Raw genomic sequence first — 19,424 nt, 5'->3', positions numbered from 1 at the left:
TTCTGAATAATGGGTTTCCGGATAAGGATCCCATACCTGTACCAGTTTGATAAGATTCTTTAATATGTCATATTTCATATCAACTATCTGTTGCTTTACTATTCATTTTGGGGGTATGGTTTTCCTTTAAGCAACTAGAGCAGCTCATATTTTACAACACAATATTGTCTTATCTTCCTAAACATTCAAATCACTGCAATCTAAACATTCCGTATGTAGTATATTGTAGAATATTAAATATATGTTTTTAAAAATCATGATGCAGTGGGTCAAAAATCTCAGAACTAACTGGAAACATACTTGTTGTAAACCACAGCAAATAAATTAGCAGGTAAGAAAGATAAAGCTGGGTATCACCTAATGACTTACCTTGGTTCCCTTGGTGCCTTTAAGCTTGCCTCTTCTATTTTTCCTACAGTGACAGCTGTAGATGCTCTGGAGGCACAGACAGCAGGAAGACCAGAAGCCGTCGCACGCCATTGCAAAGCCAGCTGTAGGGGTGCAGATAACGAAAGGTTAATATGGAGAAATTCAGAATTGGTAAAGATAGCAATAGCAGGAGCAAGGATAATCTAGTTGAGCTGGTCTGCTTGTTATGAAGTCTCACTTGGTTGTGATAAGTTTCCTCAGAACAGGTCAGACTAGACTGGGAGGAATCTTCAGTGGCTGGTGACAATGTCACACTAGGGGAGCTCCATGCATGTCTGTAACACTAACAAAACAACATGACTTTTTCCTAAATGGCTGTGGAAAAGCGCTCTCCTAAATACCTACTGTTTAATAATAATGGCTGCCAATTTCCCATACATCCCAGACAGAACAGGGGGACCCTTTACTGAGTGTATGCAACTGGGCAAAACAGAGAAGCACTCACAGATTTAATTAACCCTGATTTAGCAAGTAGCTCATTATATATGTGTATGGCACTGACTGTCCATTAGTGGTAGGGGCCCATGGGTTTTTTATTTACCAAAATTCACAAGGTCTGGGTCCAGGGTCCGTGTCCAGGCCCCCAGTGGCGGATTAAGGACATGTGAGGCCCCTAGGCTACACTTTCCACAGGGCCCCCTTCTAGGGTAGGGCTATATTTCGGCGCAGTACGTGACATGTTTTTTTAAAAAAAGCCGACCACCATGTAAATACGCTAGCGGCTTCAAGCTTAGGCAATGGCACATTACATTAGCATAATTAACTAAACAAAAATTATTTCACGGTCTGCAGAAATTATTTAACTGTCTCCAGAAATTATTTAACTGTCTCCAGAAATTATTTCACTGTCTGAAGGCTCCAAAAATTATTTTATTGTCTGCAGAAATTATTTCACTATCTGCAGGCTCCAAAAATTATTTTATTGTCTGCAGAAATTATTTCACTGTCTGAAGGCTACAAAAATGATTTTATTGTCTGCAGAAATGATTTCACTGTCTGCAGAAATGATTTAACTATCTGCAGAAATTATTTCACTTCACTGATTTCACTTGTGTCTGCAGAAATCATTTCACTGTCTGCAGGCTACAAAAATTATTTTACTGTCTGCAGAAATTATTTCAATGTCTGCAGAAATTATTTCACTGTCTGCAGGCTACAAATCTTCGATGTCTGCAGTGCAGGCAGGCTGACAGCAAAAATTATCATACTGTTTCACTTTCAGGCCGTGCCTTGCTGCCGGAAATTGTCTCCCAGTCCCAGGCAGCAGGGGGGGGGGACCCGGACCGGACCCGGTGACTTTTTTAAATTAAAAAAAAAAAAATTCAGCAAAAAACGCATGGGCCCCTACCACTAATGGGCCCCTAGGCTATAGCCTAGGGTAGCCTAGGCATTAATCCGCCCCTGCAGCCCCCCTTCAAGGCTTGCTGCCTGGGACTGGGAGACCATTCAGGCAGCAAGGCACTGAAGGCAGGCAGGTTTTTGTAGCCTGCAGACAGTGAAAAAATTTCTGCAGGCAGTGAAATAATTTCTGCAGACACAGTGAAATAATTTTTGTAGCTTGCAGACAGTGAAATAATTTCTGCAGACAGTGAAATAATTTTTGTAGCCTGCAGACAGTGAAATAAACCGCTAACGTATTTACACGGCAGTCAGATTTTTAAAAAAAACCATGGTGTGTACCCGCCGAAAATAAAGCCCTACCCTAGAAGGGGCCCTGTGGAAAGTGTAGCCTAGGGCATACCTCCCAACATTTTGGAAATCAAATAAGGACAAAAAGTTGTGCTGTGCGTAGCCACACCCCCTAATTACCATGTTCATTTTACAAACACTAAATACATGAGGTAAAATTATTAAATGGATCAGATGGAGCTGCTGCATTCACCTGTAAGTGGGACAGTCCCATCTCATACAGACATGGGGGGAACAGAGACACCACAAGAGCTGACACTTCTGCACTATAACTCCCAGCACCTGTCACAGGTGGAAGAGTGCCCAGTGTCAGTGCAACATGGACTCTCCTCACACACTAACTCAGCACTGGGGAAACAGCACAGAATCCTGGGAAACCCAGTGCATTATGGGTACAAAGTGCTGCCGTTGCTGGGGGTTACAGTGTCTCCCACTGTGACTGGGTGATTGGCTCACACGGAGAATATAGCGCGCCGCTCATAGAAACATTACATTCACATCCTATTACTTAGTAAAGTGCACAACGTATTTAAACTACAGTTACCCAACAGCCATTGCGCCCCTCACTGTATCTGTGGGACAGAACTTGGACAGAGCTGTAATCAAACAAACCGGGCGCTGCCTATATTCCAATGACGGGGGAGGGTAAGGGGCTTATGGAGGCTTCTGATTGGTGGTTGGTTGCGAAGGGAATAAGGAAGTGAAGCGGTGATTGGTTGACCGCGGTTTAGGGTTGTGGTTAGAGCGGGACATCTTCACCCGCTATCCAGTACGGCGGGACAGGCAGGTAAAATCGGGACTGTCCCGCCTAATCCGGGACACTTGGGAGATATGCAATCTCTCTCTCCTGTATTCTCTCCTGCATTCTCTTCTACACTCTCTCTCTCCTGCATTCTCTTCTACACTCTCTCCCCTGCACACTCTCTCCCCTGCACACTCTCTCTTGTATTCTCTCCTGCATTCTCTTCTACACTCTCTCCTGCACTCTTTCTCCTCTACACAGATTCAAGTTAAAGGGACAGCTGGGATTATTTGTTAAAAGGAAACTAGTACTGCAGAAATCTACAGCAGGAGCTGAACTACACTTCCCAGTAACCCCTGTGTTACAGCTGCGCCCTGTAAAATGTGATGCCACCCAGGCACCAATCAGTGTGCAGCTTACCTCGGCACGGAGTGTGGGATCAGGTGCCAGGCAGCAGTTGGACAGACTTTAATCAGAGCCGGGGAGATGGAGGCGCAATCGCTTCTGTGGACTGTGACCCAGATCCAGCGCAGGGTCTGGGGAATATTTTGTGTCCTGCGTGTAGTCAGGGCCGGATTTATAGTAAGCGCGCCCTCCTCTAGTGATTAAATGAATAAGGATAACCTCACTATTGCATGGGCAGCTACAGCTTCCACTCTAACCTTTGATTGGCTGAGCCCACTTCTGTCACACCCTCGATAGCTTTCATTGGTTACGGCTCTTCTGATTGGCTAATTCACTTTCGTCAGCAAAGGGAAGCGGAAGTGTTGCTAAGCCAGTTAAAAACTTGGAACTAGGGTTGCATCTAGATCCAAGTTGCTAATGGTACAGAGGATCTTTACAGATTAGGAAATAGATCTTTCAGTGTGGTTGGGCTATATCCTAGTGGGAAAAGGTACAGTAATAGAAACTAGACAATTCAGTCAGACATAGCTAGTTCCAAGTTGCTAATGGTACAAAGCTACTTTACAGATTAGGAAATAGATCTTTCATTATAGTTGGGCTAAATCCTAGTGGGCAAAGGTACAGTAATAGAAACTAGACAATCCAGTCAGACAAAGCTAGTTCCAAGTTGCTAATGGAACAATTTTCTAGTTGGAAAATGAATAGAAACTAGACAATATAGTGCATGTAAAATACATCCCACTTATTTTTAGTGTTTGGAAGGACTTGTGGGTATGATTTAGCTCATTTATTTTAAAGGTATACTCTCCCTTTCACTCTATATATTATATCATGGTTCTTATAGGATAATGTCAGCAACTAGGATTTAGTGTATTTTACACAAAGAGTCTATTTCCTAGTGGGAAACACAATATGATATGCTCTTAGTGGGTTCTCTGCTCCGCTCTACTGGTATATTATAAGACACTAGAATCTAGTGTATTTTGTATGTTGCTTACATACATTTTGTTTACCAGGGATATAGGGCAGGCAGGGCATGGAACACAGAGGGGGCATAGGGCAGGCAGGGCATGGAACACAGTTGGGGCAGAGGGCAGGCAGGGCATGGAACACAGAGGGGGCAGAGGGCACGCAGGGCATGGAATACAGGGGGCAGAGGGCAGGGAACACAGGGGGCAGAGGGCAGGCAGGGCATGGAACAAAGAGGGGGCATAGGGCAGACAAGGGCATGGAAAACGGAGGGGGCAGAGGGCAGGCAGGGCATGGAACAAAGAGGGGGCATAGGGCAGGCAGGGCATGGAACAAAGAGGGGGCATAGGGCAGGCAGGGCATGGAACACGGAGGGGGCAGAGGGCAGGCAGGGCATGGAACACAGAGGGGGCAGAGGGCAGGCAGGGCATGGAATACAGGGGGCAGAGGGCAGGGAACACAGGGGGCAGAGGGCAGGCAGGGCATGGAATACAGGGGGCAGAGGGCAGGCAGGGCATGGAATACAGGGGGCAGAGGGCAGGGAACACAGGGGGCATAGGGCAGACAAGGGCATGGAAAACGGAGGGGGCAGAGCATGGAACAAAGAGGGGGCATAGGGCAGGCAGGGCATGGAACAAAGAGGGGGCATAGGGCAGGCAGGGCATGGAACACGGAGGGGGCAGAGGGCACGCAGGTGACACAGAAAGGGAGCATAGAGCAGGCAGGAAGTACACAAAAAAGTCAACACCGTCCCTTAAAAAAAAACCCTCAAAACACATCAGCACAACCACCCAAAAATTAAATACACGTCACATAGAAGCTGGCTGTATTAACCCACTAATATTAGGAGCACAACAAGCCACCAAGTATGTAAAAGATTAGCAGCCTGCACTGAATAGTAAACGCCCCCGTATTCCACAAGCGCCCCCATATTACAGTAAGGGAAGAACCGGAGCAAAATCCTGCCCCAAGAAAAAAAAAACCTAATGCTACCCAGCTCAACCTCATACTCATTCAGTGGAGCACTGTGGCAGGGTTCTTCTCCGCCTTTTGAAGAATGCGCCGAATATCACGTGACGGAGGCGTTCCCCGAGACGTTCGCGCGTGCGTGACGTCATCCATGGCCTGTTATCAACTTGGAACTAGCAGCTACCACCATGAAGCCCTACTGCGGCGTATGACGTACACTTCTAGCGCTGACATTGCCCCATATGGTAAGAATTTCCGGCGGAAGTGGTAATAGGCTTCCCCGTCGCGGCAATTTTGAATCTCAGTGTTGCTTGTTGCTGTTGTTCATCATCTTCAGAACAGTGGAATAACATGGCAGCCGAGGGTCGGAGTCTAATGGAGAGAATCTCTGCAAGGGTCGGCTGGAGCGGAAAGGCAGTGGGGGAGCAGGCAAGTGACTCGAAGGAAACGCTAATAATATCAGTACAGGCGCATACAGTAGCGCTATGGCATCACTCGCTTATCTGTTGCCGCAAATTTCCAGGGAAATCCTGTTTGTGTGCTTTGCAAATAGGGCTCAGCAGGCTAAATCAGTGGCTGGGGTATCCCGTACCGTCCAATCAGTGGTTAGTTTATTGGTAGAACTGAGAACGTGATCATGTGATTGGTTGCTATGGGTTACTTCAGGTTTGCCCGATATTTATAAGTGGGCCCCAGATATTGATAGTGATCCTCCTTTTATCAACTTGTTGTTTTTCCACTAATCAGCTGGCAACCATTTGACCCCAGCATCTATATGTAGTGACACAGTGTAGTTGAATCATCACAGCTGCAATGGAATCATTGTGCCCATTGGGGGACATAACCCTATTAAATAGCTGAGTATCACATGCGCACAATTTCTATGGGACACTGAAAGGCGTAGTACAACTTGTCAGTGAAATACTTCTGACTTTGGCTGGTTTTGAAATGTAAACCTGCCAACCCTGAGTGCAGTGAGCAGCAAAGACTATAAAAAAAGTAGCCAAAAGCTATTTTAAAAGTAGCCCAATGTGTACACTGACAAATCTCAAAACAATAAGGGTATCAAATCAATGACCTGTCTGGAATTTCCAATAACTTCTTACATTAAAGGAGAACTAAAGCTTAACTAAAGACGTAGGTAGAAATGCTGTTCATTATGTTTGGCCTTCTGTACCAGACCAAGGCAACCACAGCCCTTTAGCAGTAAAGATCTGTGTCTCCAAAGATGCCCCAGTAGCTCCCCATCATCTTTTTTGCTGATTCACTACACGTGCTCTGTGCTGCTGTCACTTACTGAGCTTAGGGGCCCACTCACAATATACAGTACGCATAGAATAGCAATGTCACAATAGAAGGCTGCATTTTAGGTGAGCTACAGCCTCTAGGGTATTCCAAGCAAATGTAAATTTTAGGAAGCCCTTTCCCCAGAATACCTTGTCACCTATACAAAAACCAACACCATATTGCTGCTCATGATGGATAGTCACTTGTATATTCATACATAAAAAATGGTGTTATAATATTTCTCTATATATTATGAAAGCTATACCAGTTTCAGGTAATCGGGTACATTTGGATTAGTGGCCCTTACCCCTGTATACCAGAATTGCCACAAGAAACGCATGCTACGTGTGCTCCGGTCCTGGGGATCTTTCTGTAATTTGGATCTTCATACCTTAAGTCTACTAGAAAATCATGTGACTTTAAATAAACCAAATAAGCTGGTTTTGCTTCCAATAAGGATTAATTATATCTTAATTTTGATCAAGTACAAGCTATCGTTTTATTATTACAGAGGAAAAGGAAATTGGATTATTTATATAAAATGGAGTCTATGGGAGAGAACCTTTCTGTAATTTGGAGCTTTCTGGATAACGGGTTTCCGGATAACGGAACCCATACCTGTACATAGATTAGAAAGATGAATAAACTCACAGCAAGGATACCAATCCTTACACAAAATGAGGGACTGGATTGTGACCAGGCAATGCAAAAGTGAATGTGTTATAATAGAAAGGAGTGAAGTCTGGACCGATGAACTGCTTAGCAGCTTCAGCTAGGCTAACGTGGCTCCCCCCGAGCAGACTAAAACCTAATGTAGGCTTAATTTGCATTAAAAATGGAGCGTTTTTTGAAAGTCCAAACCCGCAGCAACTGCTAAAACTAGCCCATATCCATATGTTGGCGAGTTTGGACTTAAAACCCGACACTAAAGTTTTAAATTTAGCCCAATTTGGCTAGTAAACCGCCAGCCTGGCAACCCTGACTGCACTACTTGCCTGACTTCAGAAACAATATTGCAGAAATCAACTGCTCCTCCCACCCCAGCCAACACCCCCAATTCTCAATATTTCTTGCACACTTCTGTTATTCTTCTTTTGTAAGGGTTTGTACATTAAATACCTTATCAAGGAAACCTTTGGGGAAAAGCTGGCTAAGTAAACATTGTATTTCAGCTCAGAACCAGCTTTGCAAGGAATACTGGATGACAGAGAGATACTGGTTTCAATACAAAAATACATTTTCAGATAATTCTAACATCAATTATATGTTTATGTATTACAATTTATGTATACAGGTCTGGTCTGGGACTCAAAATAGGCATTGGCCCAATAAATAGTTATTGTCTATTGCATCTTACCATAGCCCCCCTGACATTTGCCATATTCCACATATTGCTAGTCCAGGCCTGACTGTATGAATGTATATATTAATTTTGCTTAGATTTATGGTTGGTTTCAGTAAGTAAAATTTTATTCTTGGGTTTACTACCCTGTTAACGGTCACCTGAAAAGTACTTCAAGTATCAGGGAAGGCTGTCATTCAGGTAGCCGCAAGTAGCCCGGGAGGGTTTTGGTTTATTATTTTAGTATGTTTGAGTTTCCAAAATATTTTGGTTACAGCAAGCTAAAAAGCTTCTTTGTAATTCCAATTTACGAGATGTGATGAGCCCAGACCTTGATGGTGCATATAGTCCATTGCTACAGCCCTGTACCGAGAAATTGGACCTCTCAACTTCTGACTCAGAAAATGATGGCAAACCGAAACAAGCTTCAAAGTTTGGGATGAAGGAGATTAAAGAAACAAGTAAGTCTCTGTGTTTGTCATTGTTTTTTGTTAAAACAGTCCTGATATTCAAGACTGTTCAGCAGTGCCTGCCATCCTTTTGTTTTCAATTACACAGTGAAAGGACCAAACATCGACTAGCTTTCATTTTCTTGTTTAGCTCCAGAAATAACACAAAAATATATATTTTTTTGTCTGATTTAAAACAAAAAAGTATGTTCTCTACACGTCCTATTCATTGAACTTTTGATTAACAAGGAGCTATAAGTTTATATATTTATTTTTAATGCACCATATTGATGACCAAGTGATGTTCTTTAGACTGCAGGAGAACAACACTGGAGGATGCTCTGCATAAATTGATAGCTCTTGGTTCACAATAGACAAGTATATTGTAGTATGGAAAATTGTGTTTTGTGTGAAAAAATTAGTTAAAGGGGTGGTTCACTTTTATGTTAACGTTTAGTATGGTTAATTGGTTTATCACTTATTTTTTATAGTTTTTGATTAATTCGCCTTTTTCTTCTGACTCTTCAGCTTTCTAATGGGGGTCACTGACCCCATCTAAAAACAAATGCTCTATAAGGCTACAAGTTTATTGTTATTGATACTTTTCCTATCATCTTTCTATTCAGGCCCTCTCCTATTCATATTCCAGTCTCTTGTTCATATCATTGCATGGTTGCTAGGGTACTTTGGACCCTAGCAACCAAATTGCTGAAATTGCACACTGGAGAGCTGCTGAATAAAAAGCTAAATAACTCAAAAGCCACAAATAATAAAAAATTAAAACCAATTGCAAATTGTCTTAGAATACCACTTTCTGCATCATACTAAATGTGAACAACCCCTGTAATGGACGGTACCTTCATTTACGTGTTAGGATGAAGACTAAATTTTGCGCTTTAAACAAACACACAAAAACAAACAACAAGATAGGCATCGTTGATGTAATGCAGTGGTCCCCAACCAGTAGCTCGTGAGCAACATGTTGCTCTCCAACTCCTTGAATGTTGCTCTCCGTGTCCTCAAAGCAGGTGATTATTTTCAAATTCCAGGCTTGGAGGCAAGTTTTGGTTGTAGAAAAACTAGTTGTACTGCCAAACAGAGCCTCAGTGTTGGTTGACAATCCATATAGGGGCTACTATAAGGCCAATCACAGCCCTTATTTGGCACCCAAAGAACATTTTTCATGCTAGTGTTGCTCCCCAACTCCTTTTACTTCTGAATGTTGCTCACGGGTTCTAAAGGTTGGGGATCCCTGATGTAATGTGTAGTTTGTCTCGCAGCTTAGGAGTTAGGGTTTACAGTCATACATTAGGAGCGGAAGAAACACAGCATAATAAATCTATGTTTGCAAAACAAATTGCAGTTAGTTTCATAGGTCACAAAACACACTGAAGTTGTACACCATTTACTGGAAGGGATGCAGACATGTTAAATACATTATCCCATTCATTTGTATTTATTGGGTCACCAGGTCTGCTTCGGGGCAGCCCTCTAGCCACGGTTCCGATATTTTCCCAAACTTTTCCGGGCATTGTCTAGGCATGTCAGCTTTATCATCAGGAGATTGCTATTGACCAATTCTACCCATTGCTTTACTGTGGAGTGCTCATCCACTTAATGGCAATCTTTTTTTAACCTAAAAAGAAGTTTGCTGCAGGCATCTCGTTTTTATCAGGGATGCCAGCTCATCCACCAGCCCCAACAAGCATACTTCTTGCGTTAGTATTCCGGGGAGCAGAATTTCATTTCTCAAGTATGCTACTACCTTGGCCCAAAACCCATGAATTAGAGGGCATGACCATAGCAGATGAAAGAACCCAGTGTCTAGGTGTTGTCATTTGGGACAGTTACCATTAGGATTCCTACCCATGACTTTGAGCCTAAGTGGGCTCATATATGTACAGTGTATAATACGAAATTGCACCATTTTGTCTTTGGTAGAAATTAGGAAGCTGTATAGTTCCCCTGTTGCATCCTCCCATGCATCATCATCTAGGGCAGGAATGATCTTGTTCCATTTAGTTTTGGCTTTACTAAATGGATTACTGAGGATATCAATATTTTATATAGCCTGGAGACCAGTTTTTGGGGGTCGGGGTCCCAAAACCTGTCCTCATGTAGTTGAGTTTTGGTATTCACAGTCAGAGCACCAAATTGGGCTAAAAATGCATGTCGAAGTTGGAAGTAGTGGTGCCATGCTATGTTTGGGTGATTCAGTCTAGTTGCTAACTGGGCGAGAGTGGGAAAAGTATTATCTATTAGGAGATCTGATAGATGTCTAACCCCCAGTTTTGGCCAGTAATGGAGCTCTGGAAGCTGCAGTAGATGTTGCAAATTGGAGTTCCTCCATAGGGGATATAAGGAGAGGGCAGGTTTGTGGTTTTAGTGATAACTTTGGTGGCTTGTGCCCAGGCCTTTTGTGGGCAGCTGATAGTGAGAGGCAGCTCGGCAGTGTCCTTGGCTTTCCTATAAGGCACATTCCTAATTGCTTCTAGGGAACCTGCCAAGGTGGCATGCAGAGCTGTTTATGATTTTTCAGGGACGGTCGGCTTAAGCCAGTTGTGTATGAATGCCAGTTGGCTTGCATTGTAGTACATTTGTAGGTGCGGGAGGGCTAGTCCCACCTTGTCTAACTGAGACATAAGTGTTTGCTTTTGACTCTGGGGGGCTTATTTGCCCAAATAAAGGGAAAGAGAATAGTATCAATGCGTTTGAAAACCTGTGGGGGTATCCACATTGGGGCATTTTGCAAAAGGAACTTTTGGCAGGTATACAATTTTAAGCAGATTGACCCTAACCCACACCGTTAGCGGTAGTCTGGCCCAGTGACCAATAGTGGTTTTGAAGTCCTGTATCACAGGTTCAATGTTTTCTGTTCAATCTTTTTGTGTATTTAGCTAGATGATCATCCCTAGGTACTTGAAGCTGGGTACCCAGCGTAGTCCCTGTATTGCACCTTCCCTTTGCCCAGCCTCGAGAGTGAACAGGACTGACTTCCCTTTGTTTATGACTAGACCACTGGATGTGCCACTTATCAGCTAGGTGAAGTGCATGTGTAAGGGAGTCCTGTGGGTCGGCCAGGAATAGCAGGAGATTGCGTACAGTTCTATTTTTTCCTCTAGTCTCCCGCATTTGAATCCAATAATCTCTATAATAAGGCTCTATTGGTAGGCGGGAGAGGGGGGCCCTGCCTGGTGCCCCTAGTGAGGGAGAAAGTTCTGGAGAGAGCGTTATTGACCCAGACCTGTGTGACTGGGGTTTGGTAGAGAAGCTTAAACCAGGCTATGAAGTTCGGGCCTATGCCAAGAAGACTACACTTTTAAATATAAAATGAAATGTATTTGTCCCCTTCTTATTTTTTTCCACTTTCTTCCAGGTTATAACAACAAAACTGGAAACAGAAACTTTAATACTATTCAAGAAAAGCCAAGGTGAAGTTTAACGCATGTCATATAACACATTCCCCTTAACCAAATTCCCTCTAGTCTAGTATATTTTATTGAAATAGCCAGACTTTGATGTACGAGCTGGATGCTGCCATCCGTCTTTCTCAAGCAGATTTTTTACTTTTATTGCAAAAAAAAAAAAAACCCTCAATATGATCATTTAAAAAAGGGCTCTGTGATTGTTATTTTCCTGGAAAATTTTTTCAATAAAAATTATTGAAACCTAAAAAAGGGCTCTGTTATAATTCCTGTACTGTTGCCACATAAATACCCATGGAAATTTTCAGAGAGTATTTTGCATATTTGTCAATCTGATTAGAACAAGGCTATACATTGTTTAGACACTGCCTTACATGCTTTAAATTAACAGAGGACTTAAGAGTTACTTATTTTTAAAGCAAATATTTTGTATTTTATTATTGTGTTGCTGGGTAAAACCAAGCACAAGTAGGATTTGCCATAATATCTTGGCAACTTTAACTAGAGGCTATTTATTTTGTCCTATCTGGGCAATTACTGGTAGTATGACAGTTTTTAGGTTGTTCATTTCTTTAATTGATTTTCATTAATGCTTTTTATTTAATTTAATTTCTTAATTTTTTTGTCTGTTTTTACCAATATTTTCTTTTTTTTGTGTAGATCTACTGTGGTGATTTCCGATTCCAGTGATGAAGACTTTGAGAACTGTACGTTGGATTTCAGGGTATCTTTGTGTTTTTATGTGTGGGTTACAGTTTTGATAAAACTAATATTTGACCCTTTTTTTTTTTTTTTTTTTTTTACAAGGTTTGTTATATATGAAACCATGGTCATACCTATTACTCTACTCTAGTGTAAATGGAACTGTGATCCAGTGTTTCTGCCATTTAAGTTTGACGAAGTTTGACCTTTCTTTGCATGCACCGCTGTCCCTCAGGGATCAATGTTGTTAAACATATAATTATTAAAGTATGTTTGATACCAAACTGAGAAACTAAAATACTGTATGTTGCTAGGTTCATGCTCATACTAATAACAATTCTCATAAAACTGAAACATGGGTTGTACAGCTGTTAACTGTTAATTTTTTTTTTGATTCCCCTAATATAGTTTTAATAGCACTGAAAACACCCAAACAAGTAGCAAAAAAGGGCAAAACAAATGGCAGGTAAGTTGAGAGCCAGAGTGGTTATAATAATTTGTGCTCTTTAGAGAGCTTTGTATCTCTTTTGGGAACTAACCAGAGTGCTTATTTTATGCTGTGCTGTATATTATATATAATACACAAGAGCCACGAATATCCTGTAAATTATATCCTTATAAACGGTGCTTATAGATGTCATTGGTTATAATTGGAGCTTAGTGATGTCATTTCTGTCACATGACAGAAATAAAAAAAGGCCTAACATCACCCTTAAGTACATCAAGGCCATGTAATGCTGAAATGGAATATATTGGCAGCATATAAAGTAATAGATTGTAATTTCAGTTAATTTCTTGCAGTATAAAGGATTTCATTATCGATTCAGATGAGGATGAGTTTGATTCTGTTTTCTCAAAAAACAAAACAGGATCAAGAGGCATGAATGGTAAGTGATCAATGGTGACACTGGAAAATGACAAGTGTGTTTTGTGGAACCTTTGCACAACCCTCTACCTACTGATGCCAACATAGGCAAACATCAAATAACTGCTTAGATCAGTTATAACGCATGCCTTTGCCGATAGATAAGTATCCAGCTCCTTTATAAAGCTAGTTTAATGAATTTCTCATTCAGTTTTAAAGGAAAATTCAACCCTTTAACAAAAAAGCCCTACACCCCACGTAGACCCCCCTCCCTCCAGCCAAACTGCCGCCCGTGGAAATGCCCCTAACGTTTTACTTACCCCTGGGCGCAGATTCAGGCATTGGAGTTCCATGCAGTCATCTTCCATGTCTTCGGTAAGGTGAGACTGAGACAGGCGAAGCTGCGAATGCGCAGTTGAATCAATTTACTGGTTTGCGACAATTGCGCATGCACCGAAATGGACGGAACTGCCGAAGCACCGGAAGAAGACACGGAAGATGGCTGCTGTGAACTCCGATGCCTGAATCTGCACTGAGGGATAAGTAAAAAAGTTAGGGGCATTTTCCCTGGGGGGGGGGCAGTTAGGCTGGAGGGAGGTGGTAAAGGGTTGAATTCTCCTTTAAAGTTACTCAATAAAATAGTTATCAACCAATTAATATATAAGTAAGTCTCCAAAGATGCATAATTTAGGGCAGGGTCTGTTTACTTTGTGTAAGATTTAAAAGGTATCACTACAGAGATTAATTGGCCCCTGCATTGTTTAAACTTTAAATTCAGACTGTAATCCCCTCACACCCTATAGCTCTGTACTGTTCACACCTCAGACTGAAAGTGACCACATTGTTCACCTGTTCACACTCATACAAACTGCTGGAGGGGGACCAGCACTGTGTCGCTGTATGTAGTACATCTTAGAGTGGTCCTGATAGGTTTCCCTGTCTCCTGCTCTGTTCTGCCTTCCCTATGCTCCCTGTGTGTGCCATACTTTTCCTGTCCTACTCTGCCTGTGTATGCCATACTCTGCCTGCCCTATGCTCCCTTTGTGTGCCATACTTTTCCTTTTCTACTCTTCCTGTGCGTGCCATACTCTGCCTGCCCTATGCTCCGTGTGCGCCATACTTTTCCTGTCCTAGTCTGCCTGTGCGTGCGCCATAGACTCTCTGCCCTGTGCTCCCTTTGTGTCCCATACTTGGTCTGCCCTGCGCTCCCTTTGTGTGCCATACTCTGTCTGCCCTATGCTCCGTGTGTGCCATACTCTGCCCTATGCTCCCTGTGTGTGCCATACTCTGTCTGCCCTATGCTCCCTGTGTGTGCCATACTCTGTCTGCCCTATGCTCCCTGTGTGTGCCATACTTTTCCTGCCCTATGCTCCCTGTGTGTGCCATTCCTTTCCTGTCCTAGTCTTCCTGTGTGCCATACTCGGTCTGCCCTATGCTCCCTGTATGTGCCATACTCGGTCTGCCTTATGCTCCCTGTGTGTTCCATACTTTTCCTGCCCTATGTTCCCTGTGTGTGCCATACTCTCTGCCCTATGATCCCTGTGTGTGTGCCATACTCTCTGCCCTATGATCCCTGTGTGTGCGCCATAATCTGCCCTATGCTCCCTGTGTGTGCCATACTTTTCCTATCCTACTCTGTCTGTGTGTGTCATACTCTGCCTGCCCTATGCTCCATGTGTGTGTGTGCCATACTTTTGCTGTCCTAGTCTGCCTGTGTGTGCCATGCTCCCTGTGTTTGCCATAATCTGTCTGCCCTATGCTCCCTGTGTGTGCCATACTTTTCCTGTCCTATTCTGCCTGTGTGTGCTATACTCTGCCTGTCCTATGCTCCCTGTGTGTGCCATACTTTTCCTGTCCTAGTCTGCCTGTGTGTACCATACTCTCTCTGCCCTATGCTCCCTGTGTGTGCCATACTTTTCCTGTCCTGGTCTGCCTGTGTGTGCCATACTCTGTCTGCCCTATGCTCCCTGTGTGTGCCATACTCTGTCTGCCCTATGCTCCCTGTGTGTGCCATACTCTGTCTGCCCTATGCTCCCTGTGTGTGCCATACTCTGTCTGCCCTATGCTCCCTGTGTGTGCCATACTCTGTCTGCCCTATGCTCCCTGTGTGTGCCATACTCTGTCTGCCCTATGCTCCCTGTGTGTGCCATACTCTGTCTGCCCTATGCTCCCTGTGTGTGCCATACTCTGTCTGCCCTATGCTCCCTGTGTGTGCCATACTCTGTCTGCCCTATGCTCCCTGTGTGTGCCATACTCTGTCTGCCCTATGCTCCCTGTGTGTGCCATACTCTGTCTGCCCTATGCTCCCTGTGTGTGCCATACTCTGTCTGCCCTATGCTCCCTGTGTGTGCCATACTCTGTCTGCCCTATGCTCCCTGTGTGTGCCATACTCTGTCTGCCCTATGCTCCCTGTGTGTGCCATACTCTGTCTGCCCTATGCTCCCTGTGTGTGCGCCATACTCTGCCTGGCCTATGCTCCTTGTGTGCGCCATACTCTGCCTGGCCTATGCTCCTTGTGTGTGCCATACTCTGCCTGGGCCTATGCTCCTTGTGTGTGCCATACTCTGCCCTATGCTCATTGTGTGTGTCATACTCTGCTTGCACTATGCTCATTGTGTGTGTCATACTCTGCCTGCCCTATGCTCCCTGTGTGTGCCATACTCTGTCTGCCCTATGCTCCCTGTGTGTGCCATACTTTTCCTGTCCTACTCTGCCTGTGTGTGCCATACTTTTCCTGTCCATACTCTGCCCTATGCTCATTGTGTGCGCGCCATACTCTGACCTATGCTCATTGTGTGTGTCATACTTTGCTTGCTCTATGCTTTGTGTGTACCATACTCTGACCTATGCTCCCTGTGTGTGCCATGCTCTGCCTTCCCTATGCTCCCTGTGTGTGCCATGCTCTGCCTTCCCTATGCTCCCTGTGTGTGCCACGCTCTGCCTTCCCTATGCTCCCTGTGTGTGCCACGCTCTGCCTTCCCTATGCTCCCTGTGTGTGCCACGCTCTGCCTTCCCTATGCTCCCTGTGTGTGCCACACTCTGCCTTCCCTATGCTCCCTGTGTGTGCGCACCATACTCTCCCTGTGTGTGCCCTGCTCTGCCTGTAGAACATAAGCCTGGTATTTGTTCTGGTGGTTTGTTGGCATTTGAAAAAAATTGCTGTTATCCACAGGGGAGGATGAGGCATATGGATTTAATGGTATGGCTTAATATGACTTAAAGAAGAAGGAAACCCTGTAGAAAAAAAAAACCCCGTACCCCCCACCCCACGTAGACACCCCTCCCTCCTCCCCCAGGCTAACTGCTCCCCCGGGGAAATGCCCCATACTCTATGCTTACCCCTCGGCTCAGATTCTGGCAGCGGACTTCACAGCATCCATCTTCTGGGTCCTCTGTAAGCTGACCGGGAGATATGTAGGCGCATTCGCAGTTGGAGCAATTTGCTGGATGTCGACAACTGAGAATGCCCCGAAATTGACGGAGATTGCCGATCTACCAGTCAGCTTACAGAGGACCCGGAAGATGGATGCCGTGAAGTCCGCTGCCAGAATCCGCGTCTAGGGGATAGTATAAAGTATGGGGCATTTCCCTGGGGGGGGGCAGTTAGCCTGGAGGAAGTGGGGTCTACGTGGGGTAGGGGGTGCCGGATTTTTTTCTACAGGGTTTACTTCTACTTATTTTCACATATGAGTGATCTCTCTGCAGTGAGCACCGACCATTTGGTTGCTACTACCATTAATGTGGTTATGGTCTTGTGGTTGTGGTTTAAAAACAGGGAGTGGAAAACACTGTCTTCCATTATTGGCCCTCCGTAGGCCAGAAAAATTCCGTCCCTCGGTACCACAGAAGTTGGACAGCACTGACTTAGGGCATAGTACAAACTTGGTGCTTAACACCTTATTTATATAGATGCTAGTATTACTGTACCTTCTCACAAGACCAGAAATATGAATAAAGAAACCTTTTTTTTCTAGGGCAAAATAAGCTTAAAGAAGAACGAACATATGCTTATAAACCTAGGACTCTTCCAAAGGCCTCCCTCCTGAACTACAACACAAGGGTCTGCCATAATTGCACCAATTACTGTAGCTGAATTAATAATGCAGAGTAGTGCAGTGTTGTTGGCAGGTGCCACCTTGTGCCTACTCTTAGATCGCCGGCATGGAGCATGCTCTTTGTTTGACGATCTCAGAAAACAGAACAAAATTATGCCCACCAACACTACTGCACTACCCTGCATTTTTAAATCTGGCACAGTAATTGATAGTTATAAGGCACCACTGTGGGTTGGGAGGAATGCTTTTGGAGGGGGGCCCAGGGTTATAATATATTATAATATTTGTTATGCCATTTAGAGTGCAGACACCTATTTCTCTTCTGATAAAAGGCATGTTAGAGTTTACTAGTTTAGAGGTTTTCTTTTATATCATAGTGATTTATGTAGCACATTTCTAGATTTGTCCCATGCAGGTCATTGTGTACCCCAGCCAAGCATCATTTAGTTATACTGTGCCACACCTTTGCCATGTGATTGAGGAGGTTAATTTGTGCAATCGTGGAAAGATTGCATTTTTCTCTAAGTGTTAGAAGCCCCAACGGTGTTTGCCCTTCCATATATTTTCATATGGCATTAGATTACAGCAAGACCTTTTTTCAGATTTTTTTTTGTGGGGCTCCTACTATAGCACCAATCTGTTAATCAGTTTTCAGAAATTGAATATATCAAATCCACTAAGTTTCCTGATCTGCTTTATTAGTGCGATCCCACATAGAGGCTCATCCCATAATTCCTTGGCTAACTCCAATCAGTCATAAAGCTATGGTTGCAACTTGCATCCATTTTGTCAATATATCCACTATTTGGACACTTTTGTGCTAAAAATATTCCAAGTTCAAACAAGAATATATGGGAGCTTTATTGTTTTTTCCCTGTGTTCCCTCTTAATTTAAGGGCTGCCGAATTCTACAGTTAAAATGCCCCCTGCTGCAGACAGAGATATGGTGTCTCCCCAAGCCTTTGTATCTCCAGTGTTTATAAGTGACAGCGATGATGATGATTCCATTGTTATAAAAAGTACATGGCACACCAGGATCAAAGAAAAAAAAGATGCAAAGTTGGTTAATGGGAGTAAACCAAAGACTGCCAAGGAGAAGCCATCACAAGACACAACTATCAGAGGGTTGGAAAGAAGGGAGCAGGAAGTGAATTTTTATACCTCAGAAAGCTCTGATGAGGAATTTGAAAGCCTTGTGGAGAGAATTAAAAAACGAACGAAGGACCAGACACCATCTTCCACTGCAAGCAAATCCATTCGGCCACAGGCTTCTCTAACAGGTTGGATTATTCATTATTATTTGGTTTCTTTTGCGGTAGGAGAGGGTATTAACATTGGACAATGTTAATTGTTTTGGGTTTGATCCTCTTATAAGATCCTTGGGTCCATTGAATCATTTTTGTAACTTTTTTTCCCCCCTCAGCTGCAGTAACTGCTTCTGATACTCAATTTTACTTTTCCTTAATTGATCCATCACTCTGAGCTGTCCCACAGCTTTGTTATGCCAATATAAGGATTATGTTAAACTTCTAAATTTCTAATACAGGTATAGGATTTATTATCCAGAATGCTAGACCTAGAGTGTTCTAGATATGAAATCCGTTTGTAATTTGGATCACCACACCTTAAGTCTGCTAAAGATCACGTAAACATTAAATAAACCCAATAGGATTGTTTTGCCACCAATATGGATTCATGCAGTTTAGTTACCATCAAGTACAAGGTGCTGTTTTATTTTTACAGAGCAAAAGAATTCTAGTTTTTTTTTTAATTATTTTATTTGCTTAAAGTGGACTCTGGGAGATGGTTTCCCATAATTTGAAATTTCCAGATAAGGGATCCAATACCTGTATGCTGTTGCCACTTGCGTATCATTATAATTACAGCTGATGCAGTAGCTCTCTTCCACTGATCTTTTCTTCTTTCATAGGAGTATATTCATTTCAATGCATAAAATAAAGATGGCTGCTTCTGTCTTGCTGTTAAACCATTTTTTGTTTCTTATTAATAGAGCCAACAAAAGTTCCATGCCTTGATTTAACGAACAGAAAGGAAAACGGCTCGGGTCGAAAACCAAAATCACTAAGTAAAATGCC

At 43.3% G+C, this 19,424-nt stretch overlaps 1 protein-coding gene and 1 long non-coding RNA gene across 4 annotated transcripts in view; one reads left to right on the top strand and one right to left on the bottom strand.

Moving 5' to 3' along the window:
- The window catches only part of LOC108698318, a 16,464-nt gene extending 11,099 nt beyond the window's left edge, over positions 1-5,365 (bottom strand). Inside the window, exons 1-3 of one of the 2 annotated variants that reach the window (XR_005963332.1) lie at positions 5,245-5,365; positions 3,281-3,458; positions 370-491 (exon numbers count right to left, since the gene is read on the bottom strand). This is a non-coding gene — a long non-coding RNA (uncharacterized LOC108698318). Of the gene's footprint in view, positions 1-369; positions 492-3,280; positions 3,459-5,237 lie in introns of both variants that reach the window. The other variant, XR_001932617.2, reaches the window with a different exon arrangement.
- Positions 5,341-19,424, top strand: part of gcna.L (germ cell nuclear acidic peptidase L homeolog) — an 18,631-nt gene continuing 4,547 nt past the window's right edge. The window contains exons 1-8 of one of the 2 annotated variants that reach the window (XM_018229713.2): positions 5,341-5,448; positions 8,110-8,293; positions 11,658-11,712; positions 12,367-12,413; positions 12,817-12,874; positions 13,210-13,295; positions 18,225-18,608; positions 19,340-19,424. The exon at positions 19,340-19,424 is cut by the window's right edge and continues 78 nt beyond it. In XM_018229713.2, the coding sequence (XP_018085202.1) occupies positions 5,446-5,448; positions 8,110-8,293; positions 11,658-11,712; positions 12,367-12,413; positions 12,817-12,874; positions 13,210-13,295; positions 18,225-18,608; positions 19,340-19,424 (902 nt within the window). In that variant the 5' untranslated portion in view covers positions 5,341-5,445. Of the gene's footprint in view, positions 5,449-5,503; positions 5,633-8,109; positions 8,294-11,657; positions 11,713-12,366; positions 12,414-12,816; positions 12,875-13,209; positions 13,296-18,224; positions 18,609-19,339 lie in introns of those variants that run through there. The other variant, XM_018229712.2, reaches the window with a different exon arrangement.

Source organism: Xenopus laevis, chromosome 8L (assembly GCF_017654675.1).
Source record: "Xenopus laevis strain J_2021 chromosome 8L, Xenopus_laevis_v10.1, whole genome shotgun sequence".
Taxonomy (NCBI): Eukaryota; Metazoa; Chordata; class Amphibia; order Anura; family Pipidae; genus Xenopus; species Xenopus laevis.
This window is presented reverse-complemented; position numbering and strand designations above follow the sequence as displayed.